We start from the raw sequence: 17524 nt of genomic DNA, 5'->3' as shown, positions 1-17524 counted from the left end.
ACGCTGCTCGATGTAATTAGCATCTCAGTCATGTTAGACAGAGAGCAATCATTGTGCTCCTTGTTTTCTTTTGGGCTTTCACTTCACAAAGTGAAGCCTATTCTAAATTACAATGTGCGACAGAGCAATCGAGAATGTCAGATGCGGCAAATCAAATTTGGCAGCCTGGATTTCTTTTCGTTTTTGTCTGGCTGTAATTTCATTTCATTTGAAAGCACTGGCATTTTGTTAGTTGAGAGTTGAAAGTGGCCGACAATTTCAAACCGTATGAAAACTAAAAGTCCTCAAGGCCAGTTTGACGCTAACCTTTTAGCTTTTAATGTTTGGTTGTTACACAGGCATTGAGTTTTTCCTGTGTCACTCAGCTGTGAAAGCATCATTTAGGGGTTCAGTGTTGAATTTTTAACCAGTTTGATTTACTTCACGTTTCACTGCTTGCTCTGTTTATAGGAATATCCAGCTTTGTCTTATAGCTCCCCCTAGTGGCTGATCTGTTGAGTTAGCACATTTTTATGGAAAAATAAATGTTTAAAGATTTTTATTTTCCTTCTTGTATCTATTTTTTTTGGTCTTTGTACTTTATAAAGATTTTCATGGTACATATATAAATAAACATGACTTAAACTTTATATTGCAGGAGGAATTTTATTCAAAGCTTTACACGAGATTGTATCAACAGGGGAGCAGCATACAACTGAATGGACAGATCGTCATGATTAAATCTTATGTATCTACATAGAAAACTAATAAAACAGGCACAATGAAAACAGCCAACAGAAAGGGGAGACAGTAAACAATTAAACTACAAAGTACAAAAAAAATAAACGTAATGAAACCCAAACACTTCTAAAGTTTGAATCACTTCCAGTGGATCTTTATGGCTTGGTCAAAGTAAAAAAGCAAGGTACAAATTTGAAGACGTGAATATTTTCAATTTAATTCTATAATTATAAAGTTGTCTGTGGGTCAAATGTGTCCAGCTGTGATCTCTACTGGCAAAAAGCAAAAATCTAAATCATTACAAAAACATCCCATACAATAAAAATTCTTAACTTTACAATATGGCATTGTCATTTTTGGTCTCTTTTAATAATCATATTTACATCTCGTGTCAACGGTTATTTCACCAAAGATCGATTCATAAAAATGCATACAGTATTTACATTTAAAGTACAAAACTGTTATAGCCATAGGAAAAACCCCACCCAGCCGCGTCAATTCCCAGAAACCTGCCAAAAATGTTATATGATATATTAGGAGAGGGATCAACAGTTTAACCAAAATTTGTTTAGGCGAAGTAGAAGCAACTTTTATATACACAGTGAATTCTCATCGAAACGGTCCATTGAAACTCAGACCAGATTTTACAACACTGATTCCACCACTGTATTCTTAAGGCCAAAACCTTTAATACTTTTTAAAAAGAATTCTCTTGGAATATTCTGTCATTACCATGTCACTGTGAACTGATTCACAGTAAATATACAGTGCTGCTTCAGGGTGGGTGGCTTTTGTCACTGCAAACAAAACACGGCATAACTCAACCCTAAAAATCTCACGATGGAATGTTTTTTAGTTTAGTTTCACTGCCACCTGTCACGTTAAAACTAGCAATATTGATTCTCCGTGTAAGCCTATAATCTATGCCAAACACCATTTGGTTACACTGTATAAAAATGGTGAAAATAGGAGCCATTTTGAGATGTAACAGAAGCTTTTCTTTGATTTCTGAGATATTACATGTACTGTGTGATACCCTGGAAAAATCTTTTGATACAGACATCCTGTTGAGAGTCCGGGAACTCCTGACATCGGTCTCTTTTGTTCACCACATGAACCTCTGTGTGGCCGTGCTGTCCGGCCAGTGGAAGCTCTTAGTGATGAAGATGTAAAGCGTGGCAGCATTGACCACCGTGTACAGGAGGAACTCCACAACGAGTCTGGTAAGAGAGGGGAGAGGCATGTGCAGGCGGTACATCAGATAAGGAACGATGAAGTACCTGAACTCCAGCAGCTTCTGGGGGACCGTTGCAGCCAGCAGGCACGCCAAGAACGCCAGACTCCAGAACAGTGAGCGCGACTTGAAGGAGTCCAGAAAATTCCACCCTGCAAACACGTACGCAGGGACGAGGAGAAAGCGCACCAGCTCGTGCCTCTGGAAAAGCCTTTTCCACACGTAGAAGGGGAAATGGCGGTTATCTGCCAGGAGGTACTTGTGGACGAAGGTGAACTTCCACACCAGGAGCAAGGAGACGCACGTGACGAAGAGGAAGAACAGAGGCTGCTTCTTCAGAGCCTGGAGGAAGCGAAGAGCGCGGTGGTAACAAAGCGAGACGGGGAGGGAGAAGAAGAGGGTGAAGGAGAAGAAATAGAGGAGCTGGGGGAAGTTGAGGCAGGCTTCGTGGCTCGTCCTGTCACCCACCACTATCCCATCGTTCAGCACCACAAACCCCAGGAAGCCCACGCCGACCACTGCGTACGGCCAGGCCACGAGCAGCACCGCCTTCACATGACTGGGTGAGGTGAGGAACTCCAGCGTGAAAAGAACCACTTTCTTAGCTCCGCTGAATGACAGAGGGACCTGGGATGGAGGGGACTTCTCGTCCCTCTTTTTCGTATGCTCCACCCTCCAGGCCTCGTCCATTTTGGCGGCCACCAAAGTGCCTGCGCAGAAGGCCACCCAGACGATGTTGGTCTGGCGGAAGAGCACGGAGCAGACGCCGAGGAGCGCTGAGGCCTTGTGGCAGCCGTAGAGCGTCATGAGGTAGGTGAAGAGGGTGAAGAAAGTAGATCCGGCGTCGGTGTAGTAGAGGAAGTTGAAGAAGTAGAGCACAGGGAAGGTGGATAGAGACAGCGCTGAGAGGACTCTGCGCGAGGTTGTTCGTGTCTGGAAGAGAGGAAACGTGATTACAGAAAAGAAGGAAATGACAAAGATAACTCACGCATGATCATCTTCGTCATCTGCATACCTTCTCCCTGAGGTGCAGTTTGCAGATGAGCAGATAGAGCAGGTAAAGGTTGCCGCAGTTGAACAGCAGGTTGATGAAGCGCAGCATGGCCGTGGAACACACCACCTGGCCGGTCAGGTCGGCGAGCCACACCACGGGCTTGATGATTCCCACAGAGACAAGGTAGAGGCCTGGGAGAGTGGTGATCATTGGGTCCCACTGCAGAAGGATCAAAACCATGTTAGGGGCAGTCCACCAATTTTACATGCAGATTATCGGTCTTGTTTATTATCACTCTGCTTGTGAAAATAGATGTACGTTGTATTCTGTGGCTCGGGGCGGGCGGGCTTTCCAAAGTCTTAAGAAATTAACCCTGATTATGTCATAGAGATATCATCAGTTATCTCTGCTTGGATTTGGAGATGACACACAAAGGCTGTTACAAACTATAGAGTCAGAGACAGGGAGAGTCTATAGAGCGACACGTCAAGATGCATCATGGAAAATGTAGGATCTAGCTTCTTTCTTTTTAGCTTAACCCATACTAGAAACTAGTAGTAAGTATATCTCGGCCTCTGCTGCTTCAATTTTGACCACCAGACCTAATTGAAAACACTGGAAGAGCCCTGATTCAGGAGAGTTATTGCATTCATATTTTCATACCATAAAACAAAGACTATCCCATGCTTTGAAATAACGTTATCAGTAGTAAAAAAAAAAACGTCTAACGTTAACGTTTACATGTTTTGTGGTGAATTGGCTTGAATTTTGATTAAGAAAATCGATGAGTGCAGTGTGTATGAATGATGCTGGCTAAAGCTAGCCTGCATGTAAACCACACACACACACACACACACACACACACACACACACACACACACACACACACACACACACACACACACACACACACACACACACACACACACACACACACACACACACACACACACACACACACACACACACACACACACACACACACACACACACACACACACACACACACACACACACTCACTCACTCACTCACTCACGCCATTCTATATGTCCGACAGGGAGATTAAAAGCTCTACAAGCTGCCACATCTTTTGAAATGACAGAAGCTCTGCTGTTAGCCAACCTTAATCCGCTAAACGACGAGAGGCTCCCTTTTTAATGGCTACCGCGACTTTCAGGAAACCACTTTTACCTCGTTGAATTTCCCATGGCAGTATTTCTGAGCTTGTGGAATATGAAAAATCTCGTCCATGTATGGCACCCTTTGCTCCCGAGTGACTCTTGAGAACAGCAGGCAGGATATCAAAAAGTTGGTGCTGCAAAGCGCAGTGAAGATGTAGCCTTCAAATTTCTCCATGTTTGATGACGAAATCCGATGTAAAACCGAATGCATTCCAAAGCTAGCTGTAATAATGTCGTGTATTCTGCATAACTCGCGTATTTAAAAACCCACTGTACAATCTCAGTTCCGAGGGAAAGTGGTTGAACTCTGTGTGCAGTATCGATACACGGGAGAGTTCGATGTTTGACAGCTGGCGGTCCGCTTTGGAAGCATGCTCGGTACGGAAACTCTGGTCTAGGTATTAGTTCCTGGTTGTGCTAAATATAGTTAAGCCTGACACTTCTATAGTAATAATAATCACCATAATTATGTATGATACATTACAAATGACAGTGCTTTAGGATATCGTTTTCTTGCATCCGTGCAAGTGTATTTCTTTATTTTCCTGAAGAGGAACTTTCCTTCCAATCAGTGTTACCGTGTTATGGTTCCCCCTCGTGTACAGACCGTTCAGTCTAAGATACAGACTTTAACGGGAAACCCGGTAAATCGGGATTTTCTTCGTAGTTCGTGAAGCAATTTTCCAGCATGCATCTAACACACAAACTAGAGCTTTTCCCCGACCACACAGTGACTCAAATGCTTTTCAAGGAGGTCAAAAATGCAGCAGAGCTGAGACAGTGTGCGGTGGAGGGTAAAATAAATGGTGCCTTGATCAACCCAACGATGGTGAGACATTTTTATTCAGCTTTAACTACGTTTTTATCAAACTTATATGTGCATTTAGGCATGTTCCTATGTATATTTATTAGCTAACTAAAGCATTGCTTTCCGCACAGAACTGTATATAATTTTTTTGTAACTTACATTTTTATTGAGTTTTAAAATGCATACGCATAGACGCACAGAACTATAATGGGAAGTAAAAAGGTGCCAGTGGAACTGTGGCGATTAGACTTTCTTTTTTTCGTTTAGCTGGTGGATCCTTTCCAAGTGCTGGTAGCAGTCAACAAGGCTGTTAACTTACAGAAAATTGGGAAAATGAAGACAAGAAGTTTATACTCAGAAATAATCTTCAACCTGTCACCTACTAATAATGTAAGTAACCAAAACTTTATTTTCTTTATATCATTATCCAATTCTTGGTCTAAAAATGCATCTTTAAAGCCTATAATGTACCAAACCTTTATCACGTTAGACATGCGGGAATATGTGTTGCTCTCAACATGGCTAATTGCAGATGCACGTTTAGATATTTACAGATGGAATGAAAATGTATTCAAATTTGTTGCAAGTATGCTTGCCGTTGATAGGAGCATCTGATAAATAAATAAAAAGTATACTTTTTATTGATCCCCAGTGAGGAAATTACAATTGTATACTCTGTTAGAACACACTACACACAGGCCTGACATACACAGACATGCTCAGGTCCTATACATGCACAAATAGAGAGATGTCAGGGTGAGAGGGGGGGGGTCGGTGGCTTGCTCAAAAGCACCTTGGCATAGCCCAGGAGATGAACTGGCATCTCTCCAGCTACCAGTCCACACTCCGTACTGTGGTCCGTACGGGGACTTGAACCAATGACCCTCAGGTCCCCTACAGACTGAGCTACTGCCACCCGATGCACATGAATGAACTCCTAACAAAAATGAATCCTATCATTTATTTGCCTTCCCTAATACAGATCTCCGAGGCGTTCAAAAGGTTTGGGAGCTCTGATGGCGATGACTCTGTCCTGGTGGTCTTGGTTCACAGCAAAGATGAGTCACAGCTTGTGTCAGACATCTCAGCCAGGGTGAGCGGACGCCAGGTTCCAGCGGAAGAGGTCTCCTCGCTGACAGACCATGCAAAAATCAAAAAGGTTCTCCATCTCTGCCATAACTGACAGCTATGGCCGTACTTACTAAATGGATTTCCGTGGCATCTCTTTTAATCTTACCCCTTTGTTGCCTTTGTTTCAGCTGTATAAAGTCACAGCGCAGGAGGAGAAGTGTGGAACTCTACTTGACGCAGTTGTATGCAGGATGGCCATCAAGGACGTCATGTAGCTGTGACAGGAAAAAGGACCGGAACAGGACTTATAAAAAAAAAAAATGGTTGCCTTTTTTCATATGAGATGTGGATTGATATAAATGGCTTTCCTGCAGTTGCTGTTATTTCACCACATTGTGAAGTCCCAAAACATGTAAACATTGTCTTTTGGGCACTCCACAAAACTCAAATCAACGTTAACTACAAAAAAGTCAAATTTTTCCCAGCTGAAAAGAAAATTTATGTTGTTTTCATGGACTATACTTGTCTTTTCTCCTGCTTACATTTTCTATGTTATTGTTAGACTAGAAGTTTGAGAGGCAGTTGGGGAAGTCTTAACACTTTTTTTTTTTAGCGTCATTTCAAGTTCCCACAGACACTTTTCATGCTGCGTCATTACTTTGAACCTTTTTGGACAGTAGGGGACAGTGATGTAAAACTGGTCTCATGCCAGCAGTTGGTGAATAATGAATCTAAAATGCTCTGGGCCAAATATCTGCCAGATCTCAAGAGGATAAAAAAAAATATAAAAATATATATATATATATATATATAATCCACAACAACGACATGAAAGAATCAGTCAAACCCTGTCAGCACAAGAATATTAAATGTACTGGTTGTCTAAAACATTTTGATGCAGCTTTGTTCTTTTAAATCACCCTAAATTACCTTTTTATTATAATATATCAAGTGTAGGGATGCTAAAATTCTCTAACCAATAGAAATGTAAAATGTCACAGCATTACTTAACTTGCACCTGGATGTTTACTTTTTATTCACTTTCATTCAGTTTTTTTTTTTGAGGGCACAACAACATACTCTTAATGAAATGAGATTTAGGAGGCGTTTATTAAAACACACTGGAACAAACAAAATTACATTGAAATGAAATTTCAATGTAACTTTGACTTGAGATTGACTTGAGACTTGAGATTGTGGCACTTAAAATACTCATCTAGAGAGTTTGGTTATAGAAAATTAATGTTAATTTAATCATGATTCATCTGCACTTCCCAAACAAGTATTCTGTTATAACTGAGACTTCCTCATAAAGTTAGTTGGACTGATAACATTTTGACCTGAATAGATTTTCCTCTTCACAGTGTTACGCTAAGAAAAGTCACATTATAGTAGTGCATATTCGTCAGTCTGGGAAGTTGGTAAGCTCGTCTTTTCCGATGTTACCTCCGCTGAGGATGCACACCACGTTCTTCCCCTCCAGCTCGGGTATCTTGTTGTTGACGATGGCAGCGAACGCAGCAGAGCCCGACGGCTCCACCACAAGTCCAGACCGGTAGAGGGTGGACACGGCCGCCTTGATCTCTTCATCGTTTATAAGGACAATACCCTCCACATAACGCTGACACAACTCAAAGGGCAGTGTGCCTGGGATGCAAAGTAAATGAGAGAGACCCAAATTACAGTCACAGTAAGAAATTCTTCACTCTAAAAGCATTACTCTTGTAGCAATTTCTCACCCGCTGTAGCAGGGAATGCCAGACAATAACATTTATACCTGCATCCTTCACAGAGTAAAGAACATACTTCTAATAACCGAGTCTAATTTAAAGCAATGGAGAGAAAGATTGAGAGAAACAACTTTCGTGATAGAGTACCTGCAAATGGTGGTGCAAGTCCTGAGGCAATGCTCTGGGTGTCCATGCCCACTGGCTTCTTCTCAATGAAACTTTTGTACATGGTGCAGGCTGAGTTAAAGCAGAAACACAACAAGCCCAAAGTTCACTGAGCTGCTGGGATACGTGGTGGCTCTTCATGTGAAGCTAATACTGCAGGTGATGCTTTTACTCGTCTGTGTTAGATTTACCTCCTTCTGGTTCCACGCCGTATATTCTGGTCTTATCACAGCCTGACAGTTTGATGGCAGCAGCTACACCTGCCAGCAGTCCCCCTCCACCACAGCACACCACCACCACATCAGGCTCAGGCATCACCTCCAGAACTTCCATACCTAGACTGGACCGAGCACACACGGACCACAAACATGCATGCACCCACCCACCAACCAACACACACGCACACAGGTTTAGTTCTAATAGACAGAAGTTTGAATAATCCAGAATGCACTGTCAGCCTTTGAGTGTACCTGGAATGTCCTGCTATTAGATCCAAGTCATCGTAGGAGTGCAGGAAGGTCATGTTCTCTTCCTGAACACAGCGGTTCACTACATTCATCAGACAGGAGGTAGGAACTCGCTCCACCTCCACCCCGAAACTCTTGAGGACGAAAAGGACACTTTCATTACAGAGCACAACTGCAACCAGGGTACAAAATTAGCACCATCTACTAGTCAAATCCTGGTGAAATATGCAAGTGGCTGGTAGATTTGCTTAACTCACCAGCCAAAACAAAACTATTGTAATGTATTAAATGGCTGGTAAAATTTGAACATTTACTAGCCATTTGGCCGGTGGACAAAAAAGTTAATTTTGCACCCTGACAACCTGGCAACCAAAGGAATATGTCTTTTTGAGATTAATGAAGAGAAACAAATGTGGCTACAACTACAAACAAATCACAGCATAAAGTGACATAATATCACATCCTGCACAATGGATTTGAGGGTTTGTAAGCTGTCAGCAGATAACCCTAACCTGTATGAGGCTGGATCTGGACACAGGGGCTGTTTCTGGCATCACCACCTTGCCCTTTGAACCATAGTGTTTTGAGGCGTACGCAAAAGACTTCCCATAGTTCCCAGCAGACATGGTGACAAAATGACTTCCCTTCGGTCTCCTGGCAAACTGATTGGCCACTCCTCTGATCTTGAACGACCCTGTCAATTAAAAGTAAGACAATTCTTAAGTAATGAGGCGAGATGTGGCTGTGTGAGATGAATCAAAGTGGTTACACCCAACCAGTTCTCTGCATGTTTTCCAATTTGATGTGGATGTTGCAGTGGATGTCGAGAGGCAGGGTTGTCTGGCACCAGGGGATCATGGGAGTGTTGATGACACCCAGGGGGCTGCTTCTCACCACCTCCCTGGCTTCCCTCAGCAGATCCAAGGTGAGGCCTTCTGCAGAAACCTCACCCATCTGTGTAAGAACACACCCAATTTTTTTTTTGTCATTCACATTTTTATTGCCTTTTTTCAGAAACAAGAACAATAGTGATCTCCCTCTCTAAGCAAGAACGAGAAAGATAACAATGAGCGAGAAAAAAAAACAAACATGAAATACACAGGCAAGGCAAGGCAAGGCAGCTTTATTTGTATAGCACATTTCAGCAACAAGGCAATTCAAAGCGCTTTACATGAAACATGAAACATTAAAAACAGTTAGAAAACAATTAAAAACAATTTCAAAGCATTAAAACAATTAACAATAATTTAAGATCATTAAAAGACAAGAATAAAATGTATATTGCAGTATAAGAATTTTAAAGAAAGAGCAGTTAAAGATAGGTTATTTAAAGAAAGGCAACATTAAAAAGATATGTCTTCAGCCTGGATTTAAAAGAACTGAGAGTTGCAGCAGACCTGCAGTTTTCTGGGAGTTTGTTCCAGATATGTGGAGCATAAAAACTGAACGCTGCTTCCCCCTGTTTAGTTCTGACTCTGGGAACAACAAGTAGACCTGTCCCAGACGACCTAAGAAGTCTGGGTGGGTCATAGTGTAGTAGCAGATCAGAAATGTATTTTGGCCCTAAAGCATTTAGGGATTTGTAAACCAGCAAATGTATTTTGAAATCAATTCTTTGAGGCACAGGAAGCCAGTGTAGAGACTTCAGTACTGGAGTGATATGATCCACTTTCTTGGTTTTAGTGAGGACTCGAGCAGCAGCGTTCTGAATCAGCTGCAGCTGTTTGATTGATTTTTTAGGGAGATTTGTAAAGAAACCGTTACAGTAGTCAAGTCTACTGAAGATAAAAGCATGGACAAGTTTTTCCAAATCCTGCTGAGACATAAGTCCTTTAACCCTTGATATATATTTTAAAGTGATAATAGGCTGATTTTGTAATTTTCTTAATGTGACTTTTAAAATTCAGGTCTGAGTCCATGACTACACCAAGATTTCTGGCTTTGTCTGTTGTTTTTAACATTGTCGTTTGAAGCTGAGTGCTGACCTTTAATCATTCCTCTTTTGCTCCAAAAACAACCACCTCTGTTTTTTCTTCATTTAATTTAAGAAAGTTATGGCACATCCAGTCGTTAATTTGTTCAATGCACATATTCAGTTGTTGTATTGGGCTATAATTCCCTGGCGATAAGGTTATGTAAATTTGTGTGTCATCCGCATAACTATGGTAACTTATTTTGTTGTTTTCCATAATCTGAGACAGTGGAAGCATGTAGATGTTGAACAGAAGAGGCCCCAGAACTGAGCCTTGGGGAACTCTGCATGTCATATTTGTATGCTCAGATGTATAATTACCTATAGACACAAAGTAGTCCCTATTCTTTAAATAGCATTCAAACCACTTTAGGACTGAGCCAGAAAGACCAACCCAGTTTTCCAATCGGTGAAGTAATATGTTGTGGTCGACTGTATCAAATGCAGCACTGAGATCAAGTAATACTAAGACTGAAATTTTGCCACTATCTGTGTTTAAGTGGATGTCATTAAAGATTGTTGAGTGATAAGAAAAGGTTGAGTTGTTGAAAAACCGCTTTTTCTATGATTTTGCTTAAAAATGGAAGGTTTGATATCGGCCTAACGTTGCTCATTAGTGACGTGTCTAGATTGTTCTTACACAGGGTAAATATTGGTCTAATTCGTCTCTATTCTTACACAGGGTAAATATTGGTCTAATTCGTCTCTATACCTAACACATATCATCACACCAGTAGCCCACATGATGAGTATTCTATCAATCTCATACAATACCAGTCCTCTCTCAGACATTAAGCCCCCCCCATTAAGCATGCAATATCGCATTCATATAGGGGCCCCATATTTTCCAAAATACCTCCTGTCTGTTATTCATATTAAAGAACACACCCAATTTAATTTCAGTAAATTTTGGCTGATAAACATAAGCCTATGCATTTAATAAATGGTATATATTATAATAAGTAACATTACTCATTTGGTTTGGATAGATAGATAGATAGATAGATAGATAGATAGATAGATAGATAGATACTTTATTGATCCACAAGGGGAAATTCAAGGTCCCAGTAGCTTACAGACATCAAACACAACATCCACATACATCACAAACAGGATGATAAAAAAGCAAATCCACATGAATAGCATGGACAATTAAAAATACTAAATAAAATTAAAAGAATTACCGTAGATTAGAGTAGCTTTTAATATCTATTTTTATAGGATTTTACATCTGCCTTTAACACTTTCCTAACTCATTCATTTTGTGTACAAATACGAATAATATTGTGAATAGTTATATTTTTTTTGAATGGTTAGCCCCTTCTATGCTACTAACGTTACGTTAGCAGTCCACGACCCGTACAGATTTATTAAGAAAAGCCAATATACGTTGAATTACAAAGCCTACTTTTTTCAAAAGACTATATATTTAGTGAATGAGGCTTATTTCCCACTGACCTTATTATTTGTTTGGAATATTCCGTTACTTTAAAAAGTGACAGCTCCGTAATGTTTACGGTGTTACGTTTTTTGCGGCTCCCAGTCCCACCAGTAAAATAGTTCCGTTTGAAACGTGTTTCAAGTCGGACGTTTTTATTAAACGGGCTGCAAACATGGCTGCCCCTTGAAGAGGCTGTCAATCATGCTGTCAATGCAGACTTTTTTTTAGTTACATAAGAAAATAGTATTAACAGGAAGGACAGTAGTTTTAAAAGAATGGGTTTTATTAGGCACGTCGTGTGCGCCATGTCCGGCGGCGTTGACAGCTCTGTCGCGGCGTTGTTACTAAAGAGAAGAGGTGAGAAAAAAAACTGTAATGTCTGACAAATCTACACATAAACACACTTGAACTGCCTTGTTCATGTTAAGTGGTTAGCTAACCAGTTGCAACCGCTCTACTTGAATACATAACATCATTCTCTCTTCCATGTGAAGGTTACAGTGTAACAGGAGTTTTCATGAAGAACTGGGACTCCCTGGATGAGAGAGGGGTGTGTACCACAGAGAAAGACTGTGAGGACGCCTACAGAGTGTGTCAGACCTTGGACATCCCCGTCCATCAAGTGTCCTATGTCAAAGAGTACTGGCATGAGGTTTTCAGGTATTGGTCGCTTAATGTATAAATAATAAACACTTATTTATTTTATAATTCTTTAAAGGTCCCATGACATGGTGCTCTTTGGATGCTTTTATGTAGACCTCAGTGGTCCCCTAATACTGTATCTGAATCCTGTATCCTCAAATTCAGCCTTGGTTCAGAATTCCAGCCACTAGAGCCAGTCCCACAATGAGCTTTCCTTAGGATGTGCCATTTCTGTGTCTGTAGCTATTGAGGAGGAGAGAGGGGGGGGGCTTGACCAACTGCTACTTTGCTTGTTTGAAAGCCATGATGTCTCTGTTTCTCATGGATGGGCCAAATTCTCTTGCTCCTTATGATCTCATAAGGAGCAAGATTCCAGATCGGTCCATCTGAGCTTTCATTTTCTCAAAGGCAGAGCAGGATACCAAGGGCTCGGTTTATACCTATCGCTATTTCTAGCCTCTGGGGGACCATAGGCAGGCTGGGGGAACACATATTAACGTTAAAAAACCTCATAAAGTGAAATTTTCACGCCATATGACCTTGAATGTCAAATCTGTCTTTTCCAATTTTAGTAAACTATTGAAGGAATACGAGAAGGGGAGGACGCCCAACCCAGATATACTATGCAACAAGCACATCAAATTCAACCATTTCCACAAGTATGCTATCAACACGCTGGGTATGTAATCATAATGTGGTCATACACTGACATAAGCTCAGTTCAAGCAGCTCAACATCCATTTAACTTGTTTATTTTTTGGGAAGGGAAAGCAGTGGGTGGTAGTTTGAGATATGATGATTGAATTAAAAATAGCACGGTTTAATTTGCGTTGTGCTGTTGTTTACTAAGGTGCTGATGCCATGGCAACAGGCCACTACGCCAGGACGTCTCAGGAAGACGAAGAGGTTTTCCAACAGACACCCACAGCGCCGCCGATCACTCTTTTTAGAAATCGGTTTGAGATTAGAAATCGTAAGTTTGATCAAAGTTTGCAACTGTTTCCCTTGTTTATTGCTTTTTAAAATCTATTTCATGCTACTCTTGGAGGGAAATTATACCTCAAACACTAGCTTTAAGATCAAAACATCTAACAATCTTTTTTTCTCTTCCCTCTGCCTCAGCGGTGAGGTTGTACAAAGGAGCAGATCTCCTCAAAGACCAAACCTTCTTCCTCAGTCAGATCTCCCAGGATGCCTTGCGACAAACCATGTTCCCACTGGCCGGACTCACCAAAGAGTTTGTTAAGAAGATTGCTGCTGAGGCAGGGTTTCACCATGTGCTGAAGAAAAAAGAGGTACACACACACACACACACACACACACACACACACACACACACACACACACACATATACAATAAAGAAATACATTTAATCAATATTTATTACAAATAGAGATATATTAACAGTAAATCTGACGTCTTTCCAGAGCATGGGCATCTGCTTCATTGGAGAGAGAAACTTTGAAAACTTTATTTTGGAGGTAAGAATTTAAATGTATTTGTTCTGCATTACAATTTGGCTAATGTGACTTGTTTTCTTTATTTTTCCTTTTCCGTTGTTTCTGATGAGTTCAAAAGCTATCATTTATTAAGAGATACATGTAAACCTACACTGTTTTTTTTCTGTTCCCAGTATCTGGAACCTAAACCAGGGAACTTTGTCTCCATTGAGGACGGGGCTGTCATGGGAACACACAAAGGTATGTTTGTGGTTTTTGATGTTCTCAAATTTTGAAGAACTGGTATGCCACTTTTACATTACCAGACAGACTGAATGTGACTTAAAACAACTCATAGTGTACTTCCTGCCCTTTTTCATGTTATTTTCCTATATATCTGTGTCTGTCCAGGCTGGTTCACTCTGACGCTGGGCCAGAGGGCGAGAATTGGAGGGCAGAGAGACCCCTGGTTTGTGGTGGACAAAGACATCGCTACTGGAGATGTGTTTGTGGTAAGAAAGTGTATCTATGTTGTTAAAGTGGGTGAATTCGTCTTTCTTTCTTGACACATTTGTCGGAGCCGCTGTATGTTGTCTGTTTCTTATTCCCAAGCACTATTTAATGCTGCATTCATAAAATATATGATATAATTTGTAATGCCCATTAATCTGTCGAGGAGCCAGCACAAGGATGGCCACATCACAGTGTTTTATGTTGTTTGTCCCTTTATTGGAATGCTCAATACCATTTAAGATTCACTTTTTAAGGTGTAGTCAGGTGTGCAACACTGATTGAAACCTGACCAATTTCTGCCATACTCCGTACATTTTTGCCCACTCAGGCTCCAACTACCAATCACCCAGCTCTTTTCCGTGACACGGTGCGAACGGAACGCTTCCACTGGGTAACAGTTGACCCACCTCCTGAACTAGTCAAGACCCATATGATGGAGTGTCATTTCCGCTTCATCCACCAGATGCCGCTCAGTGAGTTTCCTGTTATCAGTGCCTGTACACTGATGAATGAGAGGCAGTGAAATGCAGGCAATACATTATTGTTTCTTAAACATAAAATACCACTTTTTTTGTGATATTCAGCTCCCTGTACAGTGACACTGAACATGAACGGCTCTGTGTGGATCTCACTCTCCCAGCCAATCAGAGCTCTGACACCTGGACAGGTAACAGCTAACACACAGAATACAGTTCCTTTGTTTCCTAGGAGTATACCTGTATGTGTATTTGTATGTATGTATGTCCTTCTTTCTATTCCTCCCCCAGTTTGCTGTGCTCTACAAAGGAGACGAGTGTCTGGGTAGTGGGAAGATCGTACAACTGGGGCCCAGTGAATACACACTCCAGCAGGGCAGAGAACGCTTGGCAGCAGCCGCGCAGCACAGGGAGCAGCAGACGCCTGAACCAGCCAGCTGAGATGAGCTCACAGACGGCCGTGGTGGAAATGAGCTCTGTCCGGTACATTAGGTAGAGCACACTGTTCATGAAAATAAACCGTCTCTTAGACGGGGCTCTGAACAGGCACTTCTTAGAAGTCTTCTTAGAAGTGCCTGTTCTGGAGGCCATATTAGAGACTGTAAACGGGTGTTTGTTTTTAAATGCATAACTTCAACGTATTGATAAACCAAGGACAAAAGGGTTACTCTCTGCTCTGTTTTTAGTATTTTGTGTTTAGACACTGAGAGGTTATCTATGAGCTGCTCTGAACCATCTTCATTCAGGCCAAAGTGTGTTTTTTGAGTGGAGACTAGATGGTAATAAGTTTACTAACCAACCGTTCCTCCATTTAAAAAAATTAATCAAGCTTTTCCGTCTATTTACTGTCATATCTATCATTAGATCGACACCAACACAGGTACAGTATGTCTGTTTCTGCTTGTGATATACACAGGGTTGCCATTATTTATACTTCAGCAATCCTCCATTGAACGTTCATGGTGTCATTAGGTCAGCCATTATGCATTGCAAAGACCTGCACCTTGACGTAATGGTAATAAAGGCAAGACAAGACATTCATATACTTGATCTGGAATTTAAGAAGTGCTGGATGTATTTTCAATTGCCACAATTGTGGTTATCCTTTGGAATTGTCGTCATATCTGAAACTAAAATCAAGCTCACTTTTAAAAAAAGTATTCAGCTCTAAAATGATTTAGCTGATGGAAAACAATCCATCAACCTAATGTTTTATTTGGAGAGTTTTTGTCTTATAGTACTCAATGTTAGGACCTGTGGTCTGGAAGTAAGGCTGTCTTTTTCAAGGATGCTGGTAGTCTGAGCCCTTTACTGTTGTTTTCTTTATTGCAGTTGTAGGAAACCTGTGAGTGACCCTGGGAAATGGAGGCTTACTGTAGGAGGTTCTGGTGGAATTTGACTCTAAGCTAGCAGGGGGTTACTTGTGGGTCAAGACATGGTGGACAAATTTTTTTGCCCATCTTATCTGTGAATGAAAGTGTCCCTGATATTCTCTTGTTTGTCCAGTATAACGTGATTCAAACTTTTTGTTTACTGTAGCTTTTCCTCTCATCTCTAAGGCTGCTCATGTTGTTCATGAAGTTCCCTCTTGTCCTTTACCTTTCCTTCTGATGGACTGTAACTCCTGTTCACCCTGCCTCTGTGCCAAGGGCACACCTACTGAACACTACATTGGTGATTGATGTTAATCTATGACTCTACTTGGTTCTTTGAATCATTGTCATTTTCTTTTTGTTTGTTAATTGATAAATTAAGTTTACGCTTTAGTACTAAAGTAGAAACAAAGTACAGAGTAGTCACTCTGCACCTTTTATGTTTTCTCCTCTAAGGAGAAGTGATGTACAAAAGTGGTATTGGTCGACAGGATAAATCATTGCCTAGAAACATGCCTAGTTAACAAACAATTGCAACAGAATATGATTTAAAAACAACATATTTGTTATACACGCAAGTCACATATTTGAGAGAGATGATTCAATTGTTCTAGATGGTTGAAAAGACAATGGAATTCTTTATACTGTCACGCATGTTGATTCCATTATTTTTAAATATATGATTTTTTAAACAAGTGCCTTTCTCTAAATGGCATTGTAACTACTGTAAATACTTGAACATTTACAAATGAGAGAATAAACCTTATAAATGATGTGTTGACTTATTTTTCATTGGAATGCATACCTAAATATTCTCTCCAGTCGTTATATACTTGAGAAAAATACAGTAGGGCATTGGTTGTCCTACCGTTATTGAACCACAGGGGGGCGCTATTGTACAAGATTAACCTCAAGGGGGAACCTGTTCTCGAGTCAGCATTGTTGTGCACAATCGGCATACTGTATATTCTTATGAATCCTAATGACAGTCACGGCAGAGTTTAATTATACAAATTTGACCCCATCATATTGTCTGTTTCCCAGAAGAGAATTAGATTTTGTACATTTAAAAAAAGTTTCCCTGTTCATGCATCATAAAACTTTTTTTTGTGGGGAAAACCAAATGGGATTAGAATACAGAGAACATAAAGGCTCAAACACGAAATTTAAATTTTTTTTACTGCAATGCATTAAAGTGAACATAAAAGTTCCAAAAACAAAATGATGAAAAGAGAGAATAAATTGTTAGGTGTTTTATTTTTTATTTTCCGAGATGCTATGCTAAAATGATTACAG

The 17524-nt window shown here is 40.7% G+C and overlaps 4 protein-coding genes across 10 annotated transcripts; 2 read left to right on the top strand and 2 right to left on the bottom strand.

Moving 5' to 3' along the window:
* Positions 1–631: 631 nt before the first annotated feature.
* On the bottom strand, positions 632–6405 carry alg10 (ALG10 alpha-1,2-mannosyltransferase). Of its 3 annotated transcripts, none has more exons than XM_028570287.1 (3): positions 6176–6405; positions 2970–3167; positions 632–2887 (listed from the first exon to the last, which is right to left on the bottom strand). In XM_028570287.1, exons 2-3 carry the CDS (start codon positions 3156–3158, stop codon positions 1826–1828), a joined length of 1251 nt encoding a protein of 416 aa, XP_028426088.1. In that variant the 5' UTR covers positions 3159–3167; positions 6176–6405; the 3' UTR covers positions 632–1825. The 3 variants fall into 3 exon arrangements, with proteins under 3 accessions (XP_028426088.1, XP_028426087.1, XP_028426090.1); XM_028570286.1 differs by lacking the exon at positions 6176–6405 and adding an exon at positions 4141–4725; XM_028570289.1 differs by lacking the exon at positions 6176–6405 and adding an exon at positions 4072–4147.
* tprkb (Tp53rk binding protein) lies at positions 4593–7239 on the top strand. 2 transcript variants are annotated; one of them, XM_028570293.1, is made up of 4 exons: positions 4593–4959; positions 5206–5328; positions 5921–6031; positions 6198–7239. In XM_028570293.1, exons 1-4 carry the CDS (start codon positions 4819–4821, stop codon positions 6282–6284), a joined length of 462 nt encoding a protein of 153 aa, XP_028426094.1. In that variant the 5' UTR covers positions 4593–4818; the 3' UTR covers positions 6285–7239. The 2 variants fall into 2 exon arrangements, with proteins under 2 accessions (XP_028426094.1, XP_028426093.1); XM_028570292.1 differs by having other exon boundaries at positions 4604–4959; positions 5921–6097; positions 6198–7234.
* On the bottom strand, positions 7101–11912 carry srr (serine racemase). The gene is made up of 7 exons (XM_028570291.1): positions 11802–11912; positions 9148–9325; positions 8884–9065; positions 8375–8505; positions 8096–8244; positions 7887–7976; positions 7101–7656 (listed from the first exon to the last, which is right to left on the bottom strand). Exons 2-7 carry the CDS (start codon positions 9323–9325, stop codon positions 7415–7417), a joined length of 972 nt encoding a protein of 323 aa, XP_028426092.1. The 5' UTR covers positions 11802–11912; the 3' UTR covers positions 7101–7414.
* trmu (tRNA 5-methylaminomethyl-2-thiouridylate methyltransferase) lies at positions 11902–17003 on the top strand. Of its 4 annotated transcripts, XR_003691622.1 has the most exons (13): positions 11902–12141; positions 12279–12444; positions 12999–13105; positions 13277–13399; positions 13549–13721; positions 13855–13908; positions 14061–14127; positions 14278–14378; positions 14708–14852; positions 14964–15046; positions 15147–15347; positions 15720–15735; positions 16188–17003. XR_003691622.1 is itself a non-coding variant. In XM_028570290.1 (11 exons), exons 1-11 carry the CDS (start codon positions 12060–12062, stop codon positions 15294–15296), a joined length of 1251 nt encoding a protein of 416 aa, XP_028426091.1. In that variant the 5' UTR covers positions 11902–12059; the 3' UTR covers positions 15297–17003. The 4 variants fall into 4 exon arrangements, 1 of the variants encoding a protein (XP_028426091.1); XR_003691621.1 differs by lacking the exon at positions 15720–15735; XR_003691620.1 differs by having other exon boundaries at positions 15147–15735.
* Positions 17004–17524: the final 521 nt, after the last annotated feature.

This window comes from Perca flavescens, chromosome 23 (assembly GCF_004354835.1).
Source record: "Perca flavescens isolate YP-PL-M2 chromosome 23, PFLA_1.0, whole genome shotgun sequence".
Taxonomy (NCBI): domain Eukaryota; kingdom Metazoa; phylum Chordata; class Actinopteri; order Perciformes; family Percidae; genus Perca; species Perca flavescens.
This window is presented reverse-complemented; position numbering and strand designations above follow the sequence as displayed.

Excerpts from the sequence above, each read along its gene's own strand:
- alg10 (XM_028570286.1), bottom strand. The coding sequence starts at position 4,341 with ATGCATTCGGTTTTACATCGGATTTCGTCATCAAACATGGAGAAATTT. Across the intron at positions 3,168-4,140 it reads GCCATGGGAAATTCAACGAG|TGGGACCCAATGATCACCAC; the intron begins GTAAAAGTGGTT and ends ATCCTTCTGCAG. Across the intron at positions 2,888-2,969 it reads AACTGCACCTCAGGGAGAAG|ACACGAACAACCTCGCGCAG; the intron begins GTATGCAGATGA and ends CCTCTCTTCCAG.
- tprkb (XM_028570292.1), top strand. The coding sequence starts at position 4,819 with ATGCATCTAACACACAAACTAGAGCTTTTCCCCGACCACACAGTGACT. Across the intron at positions 4,960-5,205 it reads CCTTGATCAACCCAACGATG|CTGGTGGATCCTTTCCAAGT; the intron begins GTGAGACATTTT and ends TTTTTCGTTTAG. Across the intron at positions 6,098-6,197 it reads ACCATGCAAAAATCAAAAAG|CTGTATAAAGTCACAGCGCA; the intron begins GTTCTCCATCTC and ends CCTTTGTTTCAG.
- trmu (XM_028570290.1), top strand. The coding sequence starts at position 12,060 with ATGGGTTTTATTAGGCACGTCGTGTGCGCCATGTCCGGCGGCGTTGAC. Across the intron at positions 13,722-13,854 it reads ATGTGCTGAAGAAAAAAGAG|AGCATGGGCATCTGCTTCAT; the intron begins GTACACACACAC and ends ACGTCTTTCCAG. Across the intron at positions 14,128-14,277 it reads TGTCATGGGAACACACAAAG|GCTGGTTCACTCTGACGCTG; the intron begins GTATGTTTGTGG and ends GTGTCTGTCCAG.
- srr (XM_028570291.1), bottom strand. The coding sequence starts at position 9,325 with ATGGGTGAGGTTTCTGCAGAAGGCCTCACCTTGGATCTGCTGAGGGAA. Across the intron at positions 8,506-8,883 it reads CCAGATCCAGCCTCATACAG|AGTTTCGGGGTGGAGGTGGA; the intron begins GTTAGGGTTATC and ends TTCGTCCTCAAG. Across the intron at positions 7,657-7,886 it reads ACTTGCACCACCATTTGCAG|GCACACTGCCCTTTGAGTTG; the intron begins GTACTCTATCAC and ends TTTGCATCCCAG.